The 16608-nt window shown below is 55.3% G+C and overlaps 12 protein-coding genes across 12 annotated transcripts; 7 read left to right on the forward strand and 5 right to left on the reverse strand.

Moving 5' to 3' along the window:
* Window positions 1-244: 244 nt before the first annotated feature.
* Window positions 245-656, forward strand: POSPLADRAFT_1150959 (hypothetical protein; the record flags this gene model as incomplete). The annotated part of the gene is made up of 2 exons (XM_024486479.1): window positions 245-457; window positions 522-656. Coding segments are annotated over 2 exons (348 nt in total), but the record flags the coding sequence as incomplete, so codon positions are not given.
* Window positions 657-821: 165 nt separating this feature from the next.
* POSPLADRAFT_1059399 (hypothetical protein) lies at window positions 822-2775 on the reverse strand (the record flags this gene model as incomplete). Its single annotated transcript, XM_024481159.1, has 16 exons — window positions 822-918; window positions 970-1015; window positions 1072-1115; window positions 1172-1258; window positions 1311-1384; window positions 1433-1510; window positions 1567-1679; window positions 1730-1761; window positions 1817-1884; window positions 1942-2025; window positions 2060-2122; window positions 2172-2185; window positions 2235-2345; window positions 2397-2449; window positions 2502-2539; window positions 2590-2775. 16 exons carry the CDS (start codon window positions 2773-2775, stop codon window positions 822-824), a joined length of 1188 nt encoding a protein of 395 aa, XP_024335981.1.
* A 334-nt stretch (window positions 2776-3109) lies between these two features.
* Window positions 3110-3996, forward strand: POSPLADRAFT_1183851 (hypothetical protein). Its single transcript, XM_024489033.1, has 3 exons — window positions 3110-3178; window positions 3235-3666; window positions 3722-3996. The coding sequence occupies exons 1-2, from the start codon at window positions 3140-3142 to the stop codon at window positions 3640-3642; spliced, it is 447 nt and encodes a 148-aa protein (XP_024335982.1). The 5' UTR covers window positions 3110-3139; the 3' UTR covers window positions 3643-3666; window positions 3722-3996.
* An 824-nt stretch (window positions 3997-4820) lies between these two features.
* POSPLADRAFT_1150663 (hypothetical protein) lies at window positions 4821-5680 on the forward strand (the record flags this gene model as incomplete). The annotated part of the gene is made up of 6 exons (XM_024486443.1): window positions 4821-4916; window positions 5011-5121; window positions 5177-5224; window positions 5284-5358; window positions 5432-5545; window positions 5606-5680. The coding sequence occupies 6 exons, from the start codon at window positions 4821-4823 to the stop codon at window positions 5678-5680; spliced, it is 519 nt and encodes a 172-aa protein (XP_024335983.1).
* A 201-nt stretch (window positions 5681-5881) lies between these two features.
* On the reverse strand, window positions 5882-7205 carry POSPLADRAFT_1183854 (hypothetical protein). Its single transcript, XM_024489034.1, has 5 exons — window positions 7036-7205; window positions 6764-6940; window positions 6623-6699; window positions 6424-6548; window positions 5882-6295 (listed from the first exon to the last, which is right to left on the reverse strand). The coding sequence occupies exons 1-5, from the start codon at window positions 7192-7194 to the stop codon at window positions 5988-5990; spliced, it is 846 nt and encodes a 281-aa protein (XP_024335984.1). The 5' UTR covers window positions 7195-7205; the 3' UTR covers window positions 5882-5987.
* Window positions 7206-7484: 279 nt separating this feature from the next.
* On the reverse strand, window positions 7485-9283 carry POSPLADRAFT_1183855 (glycoside hydrolase family 128 protein). The gene is made up of 6 exons (XM_024489035.1): window positions 8685-9283; window positions 8471-8623; window positions 8242-8416; window positions 8070-8186; window positions 7906-8014; window positions 7485-7850 (listed from the first exon to the last, which is right to left on the reverse strand). The coding sequence occupies exons 1-6, from the start codon at window positions 9176-9178 to the stop codon at window positions 7744-7746; spliced, it is 1155 nt and encodes a 384-aa protein (XP_024335985.1). The 5' UTR covers window positions 9179-9283; the 3' UTR covers window positions 7485-7743.
* A 479-nt stretch (window positions 9284-9762) lies between these two features.
* POSPLADRAFT_1183860 (hypothetical protein) lies at window positions 9763-11416 on the forward strand. The gene is made up of 4 exons (XM_024489036.1): window positions 9763-9937; window positions 9987-10063; window positions 10130-10460; window positions 10523-11416. The coding sequence occupies exons 1-4, from the start codon at window positions 9848-9850 to the stop codon at window positions 11063-11065; spliced, it is 1041 nt and encodes a 346-aa protein (XP_024335986.1). The 5' UTR covers window positions 9763-9847; the 3' UTR covers window positions 11066-11416.
* Window positions 11395-12678, forward strand: POSPLADRAFT_1150521 (hypothetical protein; the record flags this gene model as incomplete). Its single annotated transcript, XM_024486424.1, has 4 exons — window positions 11395-11836; window positions 11890-12095; window positions 12163-12465; window positions 12541-12678. The coding sequence occupies 4 exons, from the start codon at window positions 11395-11397 to the stop codon at window positions 12676-12678; spliced, it is 1089 nt and encodes a 362-aa protein (XP_024335987.1).
* A 387-nt stretch (window positions 12679-13065) lies between these two features.
* POSPLADRAFT_1059406 (hypothetical protein) lies at window positions 13066-14049 on the reverse strand (the record flags this gene model as incomplete). The annotated part of the gene is made up of 3 exons (XM_024481160.1): window positions 13066-13563; window positions 13618-13680; window positions 13732-14049. 3 exons carry the CDS (start codon window positions 14047-14049, stop codon window positions 13066-13068), a joined length of 879 nt encoding a protein of 292 aa, XP_024335988.1.
* A 238-nt stretch (window positions 14050-14287) lies between these two features.
* On the forward strand, window positions 14288-14524 carry POSPLADRAFT_1048541 (hypothetical protein; the record flags this gene model as incomplete). The annotated part of the gene is made up of 1 exon (XM_024479543.1): window positions 14288-14524. The coding sequence occupies one exon, from the start codon at window positions 14288-14290 to the stop codon at window positions 14522-14524; it is 237 nt and encodes a 78-aa protein (XP_024335989.1).
* A 366-nt stretch (window positions 14525-14890) lies between these two features.
* On the forward strand, window positions 14891-15714 carry POSPLADRAFT_1183863 (hypothetical protein; the record flags this gene model as incomplete). Its single annotated transcript, XM_024489037.1, has 4 exons — window positions 14891-14990; window positions 15047-15139; window positions 15195-15264; window positions 15333-15714. The coding sequence occupies 3 exons, from the start codon at window positions 14891-14893 to the stop codon at window positions 15215-15217; spliced, it is 216 nt and encodes a 71-aa protein (XP_024335990.1). The 3' UTR covers window positions 15218-15264; window positions 15333-15714.
* Window positions 15305-16168, reverse strand: POSPLADRAFT_1040916 (hypothetical protein). The gene is made up of 5 exons (XM_024477824.1): window positions 16031-16168; window positions 15814-15957; window positions 15709-15752; window positions 15591-15660; window positions 15305-15536 (listed from the first exon to the last, which is right to left on the reverse strand). The coding sequence occupies exons 1-5, from the start codon at window positions 16148-16150 to the stop codon at window positions 15390-15392; spliced, it is 525 nt and encodes a 174-aa protein (XP_024335991.1). The 5' UTR covers window positions 16151-16168; the 3' UTR covers window positions 15305-15389.
* Window positions 16169-16608: the final 440 nt, after the last annotated feature.

The raw sequence follows: 16608 nt of genomic DNA on the forward strand, positions 1-16608 counted from the left end.
CACCCATGCTCAAAGAGTGAACGCCGTGGCGTACCGAGCTCATGACCACAAGGTCTTCTCTGCGGCAGGCAAGCTCATTTCCGCTATGAATGTCGAAAGCCAGTCCGCGCCGGATCCGATACGTGTGTCTGATGGGGCGATATTCCAAGTGCACATCCATCCCAACCTTCCTGCACTTGTCGTCCTCGAGGTGGGTCACTGGACACCCAACGCGCATTTAATTTCCAGCTGATGGCGCGTGAGGCAGGTGGACCATATGGATCGTCAGGTCTTGTTTTACGACACGCGGATGTCGGGCTTTGATAGGCCCCCATGTATCGAGTTGGGCATGCGCGCTGCTAGCACGCAAAAGATAACGCGCTATACTAGAGGATCGGCTTGCCACAGCTTCTTCATCAGGCCGTACGGAGAAGGAGAAGGAGGCCTGGTTAGGATGTGGGATTATCGTAATGCCAGCGTGAGCGATCACTGCTCAATTGGCTCCAATTTCATGCCAATGTCTGACACAGACAAATTTACAGGCTGTGGTAGCACGCTTCCACTCCGTGCGTCCAGCTCCAGTTGTGCACGCCGTGATGTTGAATTCAGACATCTATGCCTACGGCCGCCACTCGGTCACAATATGGAAGACTACTGGCGTTGCCGGTGGGAACTAGCCACGTTCTGCGAGTAACCGATTGGCCAGTATGTGTGGACCAAGACTCAGTACCATGGAAGCTGATTACTTTACATGTGATGTCAATGAAAGTGATTGCACGAGGGAGTGGGGATCGGTCTTGCTATCATCGTAACTAGTTGCCTCAATGCTTAGCCTAATCTGATCACGCCCATCCTCCCAACTCAACCGCAAACGCGACGGCAAGCTTGGAGAACTCCAGCATATGGGAGAAGCTGAATTCGTCAGACACGTCCATCCGACTGCCCGAGTGATCAGTTTCCGACTTCGCGGAACGTAGGTACATCACTCACTCGTTTGCACTGTGTATGTTCTTGTTCGAATTCTCGAAGGTGCTCTCTGGAGGGGAGCTGTCAGGCTCGAAACGTACACCAAGCTGACCGAAGGCAACGCACCGATCGTGAACACGGAAGGATATCCGGCCTTAGCCCATGAAGCGCTATTAAAAACATGCAGTCAAACGTCGGAAGGAACAACGATGAAGAGGCGCCTCACTGGTCACTGCAGGCGTAGCCACATTTAGTCTCGACAAACGGAATGTCAAGGTACATATCGACAAGCTGCTTGTTAAGCTCCGTTAAACTGAAATTGGGCGGTCATGAAATGTTGACGGCAATACGCAAATAGCACCTACGTTGAGTCCGTGTAGTCAACGATGACCCCAACTTCCTCGCGAGTACCCCGTTTGACCCATGCCGTCATGTCATACTGCAGCGGGTGAGGAAGCGGATAGTTCAGACGGCGCTTCTGACGTACCTGGCTCATGGCGATAACGTTCACGCCACGACGCTCGTAATCTTGTGCTATCGCCTGGGAGCCAAGCAAGCCACCCTCCTGCAGTCGTGCCAGACATTAATGGAAGTCATCACAGCGTGTCGAGCCATCTTTACCTCGGCGGAGTACCAGTGAAATTCAACGGCACGTTCGGGTCGGAAGTCAGCTGCGAGCAGCGCCCGGTAAGCTTCCAGAATACTCATAGAGCCAGAACCATCATCATCAGCGCCTGGATATCGTGTCAGGGAAAGTGATCACGGTGATACTTCGCCACTGTACCGGGAGCAGGCAAGAACGGCCACATATTGGTGCTATCCCGTAAGTCGTCAGATTCCAAGTACTTCCGGAGAGCATCTTGATGCATACCTGTCTTGGTGGGCCCCAATGACAACTACTCCATCCTCAGTTGGAGTTGAGCCATTGATTCTCGCGACCTAACGCCCCAGAGAGTTAATGCGAGGGCAATGAAGCCTTCCAGTGACGCAACTGACCACTGAGCTCTGAATCCAAGTGTGAGGGAATTCCTTGACCGTTATAAGTTCTCTAAGAGAGTCCGAGGCGTATTTCGTCGTGATCTGTATTCAATAGGTGAGTAAATGCTCTATCCACTGCTATGTCTGTATTTGCCTCGTTGATAGTGGTGAGCAGCCATTCTTGGCTTTGTTTGCCGGTCTGTGGATGCATCAGAAGATGCCAACACTCACAAACGGAGGTATACTACATCACTACGATAATCTAGAGGACACTTGAGTATAACAACGTGTACGATACCGGGTGTACGTACATCTGGTCCGGAAACTGGTGAAGGCAGTCAAGCCCTTGACGAGATTGTCAATCTCAAGGGTCTTCAGAATTGGCTCGACCAGTTCCGTCTTGTTAGGGGTGGGATAGGAGGCTACATGGCCGGTCACAAAAGCGCGCTTTGGGAACGAAACGAGGAACTAACGCTTGTTCGCGGCCTTGAGGTGAGAATAAGAACCCAGGTCGGGTGTCTCGGATCTGTACAACCGCTGAATGGATGTGAGGATGACAGGCAAGAGGAAACAAATACACGTCGAAGAACTTGAATCCTTGTGCTTTCAGCTCGATCTAGCCGGCAATTAGATACGAACGGCGTCCAATGGAAATTCTGAGAGTACCTTCTCGAGCTCGGACATCAGCACAGGAGCGGCTTCTCCCTCTAGCTGGACCCATCGGAGTTCGTTCAGATCTAAATCGAAGCCCGGGTACGTTTGCAGCGAGTTGTCCAGAAGGACTTGTTCATTCTGAAAGCAGGCCGCGACTGCTATGTAAACGAGCGGGAGGAGACAAGTAGCGAGTTTCATGGTGACTGTCGTGGTGCAACCTATGTACGTACTGTTCGCGTGAACGACTCGAACCAACAGCTCCCGACTTGCCTTATATGGTGCGTTGGGAATTCCGGGCTTCGACAACACTATTCATTGGAGGGAGGCTATCAAGATACGAGCGGTGGTCATTAATCAGCTTGTCATATGCATCATTTCCCATATCACCGACAACTCCTTGGAACTTTCACAGAGCATTAGAGCGGCCGACTCGGAGGTACTTCATCCCAATCAGGCAGGTTCGGTAATCGGTAATTACGTAATCAATTAACAGCTTCAACGCCCGCGCCGCTCTTCATTTGCTACCGTACACCTCGGCTGTCTCCCCGGAGTCGCGGTCGCCATGTCCAAATCTGTACTCAAGGCTCAAGCACAGGTGGTGGTATGTGTTTTGTCCTGCACAAAAGGCGATGATCTGACAAGCATGATGTGCACCAGCGTATTCTTGTAGGGGCCGGAAAGGCTGCACCTACTCCTCCGATTGGTCCTGCATTGGGAGCTCGTGGCGTGAAGTCCATGGACTTTTGCAAGGAGTTCAACGCTCGCACAGCGCACATCGAACCCGGCACTCCAGTTCCGACCCTCATCACGATTCAACCTGACCGGACCTTCACATTTATGACGAAGACGCCGCCCACGGCTTATTTCCTCAAGAAAGCTGCTGGCATTGAGAAAGGCACTGGGCGGCCTGGTCATGAGACTGTCGGGACAGTGAGCCTAAAGCACGTGTATGAAATTGCCAAAATCAAGGCGACAGATGAGCATCTCAAACATCTGAGGCTCGAGGCGATCGCGAGCACCATCATCGGAACTGCCAGGACGCTAGGCGTACAAGTGGTCCCGTAATCCGGAGCAAATCTATATTGCAGCGTGCGTCTCGGATGCTATGCTGCGGACACATTGTCATGACCATTTGCTGTTACAGGAGGCGCAGAGAAGAGCGCGGTACATGTAGTGCGATCGCGTACCTGAGGGGGACGAGCGGGGAGGATTAAAGCGTAGAGGTCGCTAGTCACGTATGGACTTACCTCGCCGTTTCCCCCGCACGGGCCGGCAGTTGATAGGTGTGAGCATCTTCGGGGCAGCGCTGGCCGGTTCGGATGAGCGCGTCTAGATGATCAGGTTCCTTGACGTTCGTTACAAGGTTCAGTATTATGGGATATTAGGTTAAGCTCCAAGATGGGTCATGTTGTGCGACCCCAGATCCGCCGCTGTGTCCCCCGCCTGCCATCTTGTGCCCTGCAAGCCGCACTTCCAGCCCCCTCCTGCCTGTTTTGCTGCAAGCTTCAAAATCACTGTGCCACCAGTTTGTCATGCCGGCACCCAGCCATCGCGCCCGGTCTTGAACTTTGACCGCGAGGAGATAGCCCCTTGTGCTGCGTATGGTATCTCGGGACACGATGTGTACACGCTCTATAACACCTGGCCTGCATTTGCTCTGCTCCTCCTGGTCTATCCAGCATGTTGCGGCACACCTGCCTGATCCAGGCGAGCTTCGTCGCCGCGTGCATGCGGGTGGCGAATGACAGCAGCTCTAGTCTTGTTTCCGGCTGACCTAGGGACGGAATAACCCGCTTTTACGAGTCTTTTACGCAGAGAACGCCTTCGAATCCTTGTGGTTCAGGATGGCGCAACACCGCAACCCCTTCCACGACAGAGCTGGGTTGACATATTCTGGACTTTTCTCTCACAGGACTCGAGGTAAACACGGCGCTTGCGGCCATCCTCGTGTTGTTCCTCGATCGCCGTGGCTCACCCGAAGGGAGTATCGGCCCTCTACTCCACTGGACAAGGCTCGGTGCGACATCATGATTTCAAGGTTCTGCATAAACACGTTGAACGCCTTGTATTCACCTTTATCTGTCACGATGTACACGTTCCCGATCGAATAATCCACCATCACCCTGAGGACGAGAAAATTTCGGAATGTTTCGCTATAAAGGACTTGTGTCGATAGCTCCTCCTCGCCACCACCCACCCGAGACCGCCTCCCAACCAAGTTCCCCGCCGCGCCTACTCTCGCAATGGCTAGCTCAGGCAATGAGGTGCTCTCCTGGACCTCGCAAGATCCTCGCCAGAGTCAGCTCTTCGGCAGCTACGGGGTACTATACCGCTTCACGGTGAGCACTACCTCCGCTCCCCCCACCGTGACGCGGGGGCCCTGACGCGTTTTATTTTGTCCCCCCCTCCCCCCAGACCGAGAATAATGCGCAGGGTGTGAGCGTCACGACGCTCTGGCGGGCCATTCGCGCCAACAAGGAGGACCGCGTCGCAAAGCTCGAGTGGGCACCAAACGGCGGCCTTGGTCGCGCGGTCATCGGCAAGGTAAGGCTGCTCTCCTCGAATCACGACACGCGAATTTCCTCATTGCCGGCCGCAGAGCACGCTCCCCATGGCAGACTTGGTCCGCCCCGACCCACGCGCTACGGTGAGTCTCATGGACGCGACGCGATTTACCCGATCGGTTCCTGACTGCCGGGTCTTCAGAATTGCAGGATGTTCAACGGCCCCGATGGCTATCAGTACCGGTGGCGGCCTAGCAACAGCTCCAGTGACATAGTCGTGAGTGTCTTCGTCAGCGCGCGGACTCAATCTCCCAGTCACTCACGGGTCCGGCCTGACTCGACAGCTCCAGGATCAGAACAACAACATTATTGCATTTTACCGGCCCATTAAGCCCGCACGATATAACATCGGCGATGTCTACGGGGAGCTGCACTTCGTACGGAACGCAGGGGCGGGCGTCGTGGTATGTCCTCGTTTCTGTGGTTTATCTGATATTATCGTGCTCATCGGCCCATCCCATCAGATGCACCCTCCCCTCATGGACACTGTGACCGTAACAGCCATGCTTTATCGTTTTGTCATAACATACGGCCTGTGATTCCTGCACTCGTTCCCATCGGTTCGCATCCCACATAATCTGCACGCATCCAAATGTAACAGTCCGCAAGCACGTTTTTGTATTTATTATTTAACGCGCATGGTCATGTGTATACGTACTTCCTAATGGTGCATTCGCTGGACGTCTATACAGAAGCAGTCGGAATCTGGGGCTGCCTCAAGATGTCCGGATTCAATTCGTGAATAGCGACCGGAGTCGTACCCATTCTACACACTACGTAACAACATACAGGGTCTGAGCCGGAACATCTGCTACACTGAACGCGAGTGCCCCACAGAAGAGAAGCCTACAACTTCGCCCGTGGCTCGGTGGACTGCTCCGGCTTGACAACGTCAAGAATAGAATCCACAGTACGTATGACCCACTCGGTCCCCTCGTCCGTGGCGAGCCAGTAGTCTTCCTCGCTGAGGCCCTGTACGTAGCGCGCCTTCAGTAGGCCGAAAACATGGCTCGTGAGCTGCGGTCCGACGTGTTCTTCAGCGCGCAGACAGGCCGTCCCGACCACCGACCCCAGCGCTCTGCTCAAATTGCCCCGCACGGCGTCGCCTTCGGGAAGTGGGGACAGAACAGCGCCATAGGCTTGTATGATGAACACTGATCGGGGGCAATAAGAGTTAGAGATTAGCATCCGTAGGGACGGGCGAGCGAATCGAGGGTGACCCGAGAGAGTGGGGGCGATTGCACCGAAGGAGAAATGGCCGTTGCGTTGTTTTGGGACGCACCTATGAAATCGGGGTGATATCCGCCTAACTTGTTATAGAGCTTCACCGCATGGGGCTGGTAGATGGTGTCCCACAGAGCTTGTCCCCGCGCCTTGATCGACTCGATGTTCTCCGGGGTTGCAATGCTAAATCGATTGATCGAACAGGCATCAGCCTTCGTCCCTGGCCAAGTATGGTAGAGCAAGAAAGCGGGACCCACCGGATGGACTCATTCCTCAGGTCCTTCTTGACGTCGTCCTCGAACGCCTCAAACATACCTGCGAAAGACAAAATCGTCTGCAGAAAATCAAAACCGCTGGCTGAGCGGCCCGCTCGCGGTGTATTTTGGCTGTGTGCTTACTCGAGGAACGCCGACGAAGATGCAGCTCTTCATCGCAGATTCGCGCATCAGGGCAGCCTTGTCGAGCGCTTCTGTGAGGCTTCGCCGCGTCTCGGGCTTGTTGGGGTCATCTCTCGTTACAAAGCGGTAGAGATGGCCCACGGACGAGGGAACATTCGCGGTGAGAAGCGTGCATGTCTGCGAATAAATCCGGGGCGAGGGGGACAAGAATCGCGATGTGGCGGTCGCTCGAGATGAGCCGCGTGGCTGCGCGATCAAGACGCGACGCGTACCGTCAGCGTGAGCCAGCCCTTCTCAACTTTCTTCTGCTGAGCATCCCTGAATGTCCTGGTGAGGATATCGTTGAGCTTTGCGACCGGAGGGCCGGGAAAGGTGTGTGGGTTGCGGAGGGTGAGGAGCTGTTTGACGACGGGGGGGAGATGGGCGACCATGGTGTTTGTTGTTTGAGTGATCGGGGCGCTAGCCGGTTGAGTCGGTCACTGCGCGATCTAAGCGAAAGGGAGAAGCGAGCGGGCAATTTACGACGCACTTCACTAGGTTGCCGTGGTGCCTAGATGTTATACACAATCCCCTCGTCGGCCCCTGCGGCCCTACACACGGCTGCCCGAACAGCCGTCGGCACGGCCACACTCTCCCCCGTCTTCACACACTTGCGCTCCCTGCGACGGCGGTCCACCGTCGGAACATCACTCCCTCACAATCGACACACAGTTCGCACGTTAAATTCTATCAAATACGTGCTCATTCAGGCAGGTATCAGGGACGCACAAAACCACGAACACATTGTGTCGAAAGTAACAAGCCAAAGCGAAGTGGATACTTGGTCCACCGGCACCAGTAGCCTTGAGTGCAGGGCATCACCAGGCCAGCAGGTACCCATGCAGGAAACAAAACGGGTATAGGGTGTGAGGCGAGCGTAGAAGCAGGAAATGCACAGACATCAGGGAATAGCAGCAATGTCCTCACGATACTCAGAGTGTTCAGCTCCAGTTGTTGTTGATATAGGTGTAGCCCAGAGACGTGGGCTGTCCGTCGCTACCCATGAGAGCGTTCAGAGTGTTGACACCGTCCAAATCGCTCAGAACACCTGTTTCCCGCTACCCATTAGTCGTCGTTACGCGACAATAGCATTCTACACTGACCGAACTGGAAGTAGGAGGCGACATAGTCGGTCGAGTCCAACCAGGGGTTCACCTGTGCGTAGAACGCCCAAATCTCATCCATGGAGGCTTGAGCACCACCGCCAAAGTTCTGTATATAACCGTTCATCAGAGAATTCAACTTAGACATGCCACCAAAAACATACCTGGTCAGCAAACTCAGTGACGTGCACGGGGCAGTTGAACGTGCTGTGGAAGTTCTGGACGTAGGAGATGAAGTCGCCGGCGTCGGTTCCGTAATAGTGCATGGCACAACCATCGAACTGTGACCGGGTGTCATGCATTGACACATGGCTAATCAAGCGGGTAATGACTCACGGTGCATTCCGTGCACGCGGCCATGAACTGTTGCAACCACGGAATACCACCTGAGCCAGAGGATACAGCAGGGCTGATTAGCTTGTAACCAAGATCCTTCTTCGGCTGAATGTATTGCATCCAGAGGCCAGCTGCATCATTAGGGTCCAAGTTAGACTGGGTAGAAATATCCGGCCTTCGGAAAGCTTTTCAGTACCATACTTCGTACTCGCTATTCAGATAAACGTACTCGTTGAAACCCATGACTGTGGTAGCGTAACCCGCCACCACGTTCTGCTCGAAGGCTGAGATCGAGTCCGAGTCCGTGTTGGGCAGCATAGCCCAGAACTCGTATCCGTACTGGTCAGCATCGGTCGGCTTCCACGGGCTCCAGGTGTAAAGGCTGGAAAAGGTGGTTACACTCTGATGATAAAAAGGCCCATCAGCAACCAAGTATCACTTACTATGAGACCTGGCCGGTCTTAAAGTTGCCGAGAGAGGCATCGTTACCGCCATCCCAAGCAATACCGATCTTGCCGGAGCCGCCGCTGGGCGCGCTGCTCGGAGAGGGAGCAGAGTACGTAGACGACGTAGTAGGCGTCCATGTGGAGGTTGGCGTCCAGGTAGTGGTAGGAGTCCAAGAGGTGGTGGGCTCCGGCGTCCACGACGTAGTCGGCGGAACGTACGTGGACGAGGGCTCCCAAGTAGCCGAAGAGGTCTCGGAGGCAGCATCAGTGCTGCTGCTGCTGGACCAGACGCTGCTGCTGGAGGGGCGCGTCTTGCAGCGCTTGCTGAGCGAACGCTTCTTTGTCGTGCGCTTAGCGATTGCCTCGTGTGCGGCATGGCGGCCCTGGTGGTGGTTCGGTACGGAGAGAGCGCTGACGGACGCAGGAGCGTAGGTGCAGGCGATGACCGCCAGCGAGGCCATTGCCATCAGATTAATCAACTTGGCACCCATGATGTTTCAACGCGAGTTTGGAGGTGATGGGGGCGTTCGCGTTCAACGAATGTGTTTCAAATGAATGACGGTGCCCGACGGGCAATGGGGAACGTGACGGGCGGGAGAGAGGACGAGTTGGAAGCAAGATGAGAAGAAGAAAAAGCCGTCGCGACGAGCGGGCAGGGCGCCTGATGGGTATCCAGGCGCTTATGTAAGCGGCCGCACTCTCGCTTGATTTGGCCTCGTGCAAGACAGGAGGTCGCTTGGCTTCAGCCTTGCCAGGGCACATCGTTTCCCGGACGCGTCGCAGGTGTCTCTGTAGGACAATTGTAGAGTGTGGGTGCCCAGAAATGACAGAGTGTGACTATATGCGCGTATACGCGCCAATTTTTGACGTGTTTTGTCAAAGTGTATACGAATGTACAGAATCCCAACAGCATACGAAACATTTGAGAAGGGTCTCGAAGCGTGCCGTGCACCGCCTGAGCTGTTTGTCAGATGGCAGCAGCCATGGCGACGTAATGCTGGCAGAGTTGCCTTACAGAGAAGGCGAGCGGAGTTTGCCCTGCAGATCAAAACCAGGCCACCGTGGCCGCTTACACCTTTCTTTCAACCCCCAAGTTTGACACGAAGAAACCGGTTCATCAAGTTCATCCCACCAAGTTCCACCAGTTCATCCCGCTCCCAATGTCTGACGCCCCCGCCGCCCCTGTCACCGAGAACGGCGTGCCTCCGGCTGCGCAAGACCAGGTCGTCGAAGAGACTCCCGGCTTCAAAGTGCGTCTTCTCCATTTCTGACGTGGCACCGTCCTCATTTCTTTTGCAGGTTTTCGCCGGTAACCTTGCGTACTCCACCACGGATGAAGGGCTGAGGACATTCTTTGCTCCTGTCGAGAGCGAAATGTGCGTTCTCGTTCTTTCTCGCCACTCGCGACGCGTGACGGAATAACTCATGGCCGCCACCTACAGTCTGTCCGCACAGGTAATCCTGCGTGGCACTCGTTCGGCTGGCTATGGCTTTGTCGCCGTGGCCACCGAGACGGCCGCACAGAAGGCCGTTGAGCTCCTCAACAAGCAGGAGCTTGACGGCCGTGAAGTAATCGTCGAGGTCGCCAAGCCTGCGGACCAGAAGGACAAGGAGAAGAAGCAGAGGAAGCTCAAGAGAAAGCCTGGCCGCCGCGGCAGCAAGGCTGTGCCTGGCGAGGTTAGCGAGGCTGAAGCTAATGGCGACGTCGCCAAGGCTGAGGGCGCCCCTGTCACTGAAGAGGGGGCTAAGCCCAAGAAAAAGAAGAAGAGCAGCGTGAGTGTTCTATGCGGTGCAAAGATAGTTGGCGTGATGATCCTGATGCTTCGGCCACTTAGCGCAGCAAGAAGGCCCGCAAGGCTGCCGCCGCTGATGGCGCCACCGAAGGCGAAGGCGCTGTCTCTGGCACTGAGGTGGCTGCTGACGGTACCACTCCTGAAGCTGCTGCAAAGAAGCCCCGTGTGCGCAAGCCACGGGCCCCTCGCCCTGCCCGTCCCGCCGGCGAGGACCCTGTCGGCGAGCCGTCGAAGAGCGTCCTGTTCGTCGCAAACCTAGGCTTCAACATCGACGATGAGGGTCTCGCCAAGCTGTTCACCGACGCTGACCTTCCTGTCGTCTCGGCTCGCATCGTCCGTCGTCGCTGGGGTAAGCCCCGCAAGAGCAAGGGCTTCGGATTTGTCGATGTCGGCGACGAGGAGAACCAGCAGAAGGCCATCGAGGTCCTGCAGGGTCAGGAGGTTGAAGGAAGGAACATCGCTGTCAAGATTGCGGTGAACTCCCAGATCGCGGAGGAAGGTCAGGAGGGCGATGCCGATGCCGATGCCGCTGCCCCCACCACCGAGCGCGAGGCTACCCCCGAGACCACTGTTGTTGCGTCTTAAGCGTTGGTCACAGTTCGCCGGTCGCGTGCAGGTTTACCTTCACACATCTCCTTTGTTCTCTTCCTCACATTGTGCGGCTGGACCAATTTCCTTGTCCAGACGTCAACTGGTGTTGATCCCCATTTTAATGACTACATTGATGGAATGGCTCTGTTTCTTTCGGAGCGGTCTGGTCCCGTTTCTTTAGTGTTAGCTTGCGTTGTCGCTTTCACCAAAATAATAGCGGCTTTGTTTGCTTCTTTTCAATTATTATGATCGTCACGACTTGCATGCCTATTGCCCCGGATCGATCATACCCGTACTCTAGCACTCTGGTTATGTAATGCTCCATGGTTGATGAGGAAGACGACTATCTCTCGGACAAGTTTCTGCTTGAGACTGCTCCTGCACCCTCGGGACTGAGTACCTATGCTGAACGACGAAAAGAAGCACAGAGGCTTGCGGTCCTGAAGAACGAGCAGAACAAGAAGAAGAGTAAGCGGCAGCTCGAGCTCGAGTCGCGCGAGGAAGGCCTTCGGAAGAGTCTCTTCGAGCGAGCCAAGGATGAGGAGGCTGCAGGACAACAGAATAAGGCGTTGGCCATGATGATGAAGATGGGCTTCAAGCCTGGACAATCGCTGGGACAGAAGTATGACGAACCGTCGTCGTCTGCGAGTGGCAGTCAGGCGGGTGGCATGGACGATGCAGCTGAAGCTGAACAAGGGCCAGCCATAGGACTGAAACGAGGTCTCCAGCACAGAGCAGAGCCCCTGCCGCTCAACGAATGGACAGGTATGTATTACAATTCAATCTTCCCTTACGTGCTTATGCGACCCAACTTCCAGGCAAGAAAGGCATCGGCCTGGGCAAACGCCCTCCTTCGCCGAGCGCATCCGAGCGCATGGCTAAAATGGCCAAGATGGCGGAGCAGGCAGACCATACGACTTTCCGCGACCGCGTCCGTCAAGAGTACGAGGAACGGCGGGCACAGGGCCGCCTCGCGCCCGCCCAGCGCACTTGCGCCAACCTGGACGAGAAAGCAGACGTGAAGGTTAGTTCACGGACCTGCGGCACGCACTCCGAGGAACGTATATATTGACACTCTTGCTGATACACAGTTCAATGTCCTGTGGCTCAACCCGGAGAATCCAGACGCGTTCCCGGAAGGACTCCTGGACGCACTGGACGACCCGGCCCTCGTTACTGCGCTGCAGCAGCAGAGCAGAGATGACACGATCGAAGGCCGCCTTAAAGCCAAGATGCGCGCAGACGCGCTGCAGCCCCTCGCGACGCCGCTCGGCGCTGACGACGACGAGGCCGACGACGACGACGCGACTGCGGACCCGGAGAAGCCAGATCTGCGCAGATCACCATATTCGGAAGAGGAGGTCCAAGAAGCGACCCAGTTCCTGCAGCTCAGTGTCAGTCGGGTGTATACCCTTCCTCGATCGTTGATGTGCCCCGCGTTGCTGACACTCTCCCGAATTTGACTGCAGGCCAGGAACCGTCTGCAGCTGGTGCTTGACTACCTCCGTCAGAAGTATGCCTACTGCTTCTGGTGTGGAACGCAGTATGACGACCAGGGGGACATGGCGGCCAACTGTCCGGGTCCGGAGGAAGACGCCCATGATTAAGGACCAGGGGCATGATTAATTTGACATGCCGATGTATTTGACTTCAAAATGAGCAGCGTATGGACACAATATGTATTTGACACTACAATGTGATCAGAAGTCCGCTCACGAAGGAAGGAATGTACGGCAACCAAGCTACGGTTGCGATGTGAAGAGTAATGACAGTGGGTGTTCAGGTCGCGCAGTGTCCAACGGTCACCAAGAGGCTCGAAACGAACGTGGGCATAGCAAAGATCACAGCGAACAAGCAGGAGCGAAGTCTGCGAAAGAGTCTGCGGTCGGTTCGAAAGCGGTTCGAAAGAACGGAGACTCATAAAAATAGTCTATTCATACATCAGTCCATCCGGTCGAAGAAAAAATACAAGAAGTGCTCCAAAGTCCACGGGTTCAAGCCACGGGTAATGGGGCTATCTGCTGCGCGTAGCTGTTTAGCTCGTCAGGGCGCGAAAACACCGAGATGCGAACGCCCGAGTCTGTGGCCGGTCGGGACGTTTGTGGTTCAGCGTCTACGATGGGGAGTCGCGGCAACTGTGAGGTATCGACGGGTGTGTCAGAGACGTCGTGCATCTCTTCGTCCTCAGAGTCGGACGACGCGTATCGGAAGGCTTGGATGGGAGGGAAGATCATGGGCACGGTGGGGATACAAACAGGCAGCGTCGGACTCGAGGACCGCTTTCGCCTGCGATTTGGGAAGGTGGGAGATGTCGGAGATGCTTGTGGGGTCTTGCGGCGGACGAAGGATGAGATGGGCATGTTCGCAGTGAGATCGGTCTCTGATAGGGTAAGCTTCTGCGGACGTCGCGAAGAGCTCCGGGGAGCGATGGACGCAGACCTGCGGCTCATGGCACAGGTCGCTGGCAATAGATAGGGTGATGTAGATAATGCCTGCACGCGAGAAACATGAGTGCAAGGACGACCGAGGGTCTCGGAGATACTGACTCGGTTTGGCCGCCCATCGGCCTCTTCTTTAATGATAGGGACACTTCTCTTTCTCATATGAGACTTGTATCGATGTTAGCAGATGAACCTTCTTTTGGTGGGAACGGAACATACGATGGTGGGGTAATATGGGGAATATCGCGCAACGCGGGTATGGCGTCTCTCGAGTTCCATGTCCCGCTCCGTTGAGGTCTCGCGCGGAGGGGAGCTCGCTGCCTGCAAGCCGTCGATGCTGATGGAAGGATATGGTGGTGAAGCGTTACTGGAGAGCGTAGAGAAAGAGGCAGTGGAAGAAGCTGAAGATGAACGAGAATGAAGGACCCGCACCCCAGAGCAAGCTGGGCCAGACTGTCGGGGGAGGGCTGCGGGGCCTGCGGGTTTGTCAAGTCCAAGGGTGGCCATGAGCTCGACAAAGGAAGGAAGGGCGGTCATGGCGGAGGGAAAGGAGGCCTGCGGGCGACCGTAGGCATCTCATATGGGACAATTGGGACTATTATACGGAACACAAGTGCCTTGGTAACGGGCCGAGCGAAGTGGTTGCCAGGCGGTAATGACGAGCGTCATGGAGCAATAGGGCGTCGTTGCTGATTCCGCGTTCGAGAGGGTGTGAGACGATCAAGGCGGTTGTCGACAAGGGGATGCCGGCGGACTCATGAGTTCACATCGAAGCATGCCGGAGGCGCAGTCGCGACGCAACGTGCTATCTCTCCGCAGCGCCACTTTTGGATCGTGTCGTCGCGTAGGCACGCACAAGCTCTTGTGCAGTGCTTCAGCACCATCCAGCCTGCTCATCGCGTGTAGCGGGAGCATGCCTGGGGCAGTTGCAACAGCTGATTGTTTGTATCATGACAACTCTACACGAGACACTCCCTGGTACGACGACATGCGTCCTGAGCTCGCTCGTTGACATGACTGATGGGCCATAGGGCGCCAGATCGCCAATCTCAAATAGCTCATGACAATTAGCTATCAACGTGCTGGATATCGGCGGCCTGGTGTGCAGCGGTTGAGACATACCCTGCGAAGCGGCAAGTCATGGACTGTCGGGGGTATGAGATGAGCTGACTGAGCGATAGGACCAGAATGCATTGCCAGACACCGACGAGCGACCGGCCGAGGACAGCGTCGGGGGAATAATAGCGAGGAGGAGGCGGTGTGCAGGCTGTGCGTTCCGCATGCGCGAAGATCAGCCACGATCGCGTGCGGTTACCGGCGAAGCTCAGGGCCACTAGTGCAGCCACACTGCCAAACATGGATACACACCTCTTCTACCATGAACTCCCAGCAGCCAGGCCCGTCCAGCTTCAACAACCCCGCGACAGGCGGCGGCTATCCCCCCGCACCTCGCCAGGAGATGGAGTATCTGTGTGCAGGTGAGCTTCCCGCCATCACAATCCCGCAGTTCGCAGTTCCTGAGCAACGTTTCCAGATTGCGGTGCGAAAAACGAGATCAGATCTCGAGAGCCGATTCGTTGCAGGGAGTGTGGTCATCGCATTATGTACAAAAAGAGGACAAAGAGAAGTGCGTATACGTCCCGTGTCCACTCGTGTACGCGAGCTCATGTGTCTTGTATTAGTGGTGCAGTTCGAGGCGCGATGAGGGTACCTCCCGTAACCATCTTTTATTCTGGGCACCTCGAGTCGCTGGCACGTCGTTCTTTCCTTCCCATCTGTACATTACTCGACAACATATCAACTACATGTTATTACAACAGGCATACCGTATGCGAGCGCACTAAAATTACACGAGAGCATACACTTGACCGCACCCATCACCACTGGTTTATTCGTTTCATCCAGAGGTTCAGGAAGCACGTCACCACGATCCTATCCAGTATCCCCTCTGCACGGTCCATCACTCGCAGAGTCGACTGCTCCTGCGACCACGTAGCAACCGTTTTGCTGCGTGTGCTGACGCACTGAAGGCCGCAGCCGCTATCAGTCACTGAAGGCGCGCAGGTGGAACGGCGTACATAGATATCAGTACCATTCTCTGCCACCTTCCATTTGTACTCCGAGCCATTCGCCTTGAAACGACGGGATCTGACCGACGAGATATAGCGTTGCTTGAATAGATTACAAGCGCCTTACTTGCTAGACACCTTCTTCATACGGCGCAACTCCCTCATAGGAACCTGCGGAATACAGCGGCCATTGAGCGCATACATTATTAGTAAGGAAGCTGTAGCGCCTTACCCGTTCAAGACCGCCAAAATAGACCGTTGCGGCGGCGGCTGACGTCCATTCTATGTGGCCTGAAGGTTCCCATACTTGCGTAGCAAGGTTCTTGCGGTGAATTTGGGTAACACCGGTATTGTTTCCGGTGACGGGATGGTGGAACTAGCAAGGCGGGAAGAGATTGGACGAGCTGAGTTTGATGCGCCCACAAAGGAGAGCTACCCGTGTGCCAAACCTTGTACAACTCAATTGGATCTTGCGGTGCCTCGGCGATTTGCTTAATCTGAAAGGTGCGACCGTCTGAGTTGGTTGACGTTGGCCACAAGAACTGCAGTATCAAGTCGGTGGTCGCCATGGTCTGGAGTGGGTGGCGGTAGGTATGGTGCGTGGATAGGGAGGAGAAAGGTAAAGGTCATTGTGCCGAGGCAAATGAATTTATAGTGCTCCGGGTATGAGCTACTGTTGGAATGCCGCAATGAAGCCTCAAAATGTCTTCCTGTTTTTGGGATGCTAGGACCGGATAATATGAACGCGGCCCACTTGATCAACACGATCTGATTAGGCCAAGGCTGAGGCTAAGTCGCGTGGTCATAGGATGACGACAGCTGATAAAGGTGCAATGTTCGAATGTGGTCCGTGAAGAGAAATGAAATACACGCACTCGGCATAGATGCAAGAAGCAGTGCACAGGCGCGGCACCCGGAAGCAATGAACGTATGTGTGCAGCTGTCTGCCTCGCGGGGATTTGACATCACCAGCGATTCTTAGAATGCTGATACAGGGACTCGGAGGAGCAGAGTCGGCTTCCGCGTC

This window comes from Postia placenta, assembly GCF_002117355.1.
Source record: "Postia placenta MAD-698-R-SB12 unplaced genomic scaffold POSPLAscaffold_12, whole genome shotgun sequence".
Classification (NCBI taxonomy): domain Eukaryota; kingdom Fungi; phylum Basidiomycota; class Agaricomycetes; order Polyporales; family Adustoporiaceae; genus Rhodonia; species Rhodonia placenta.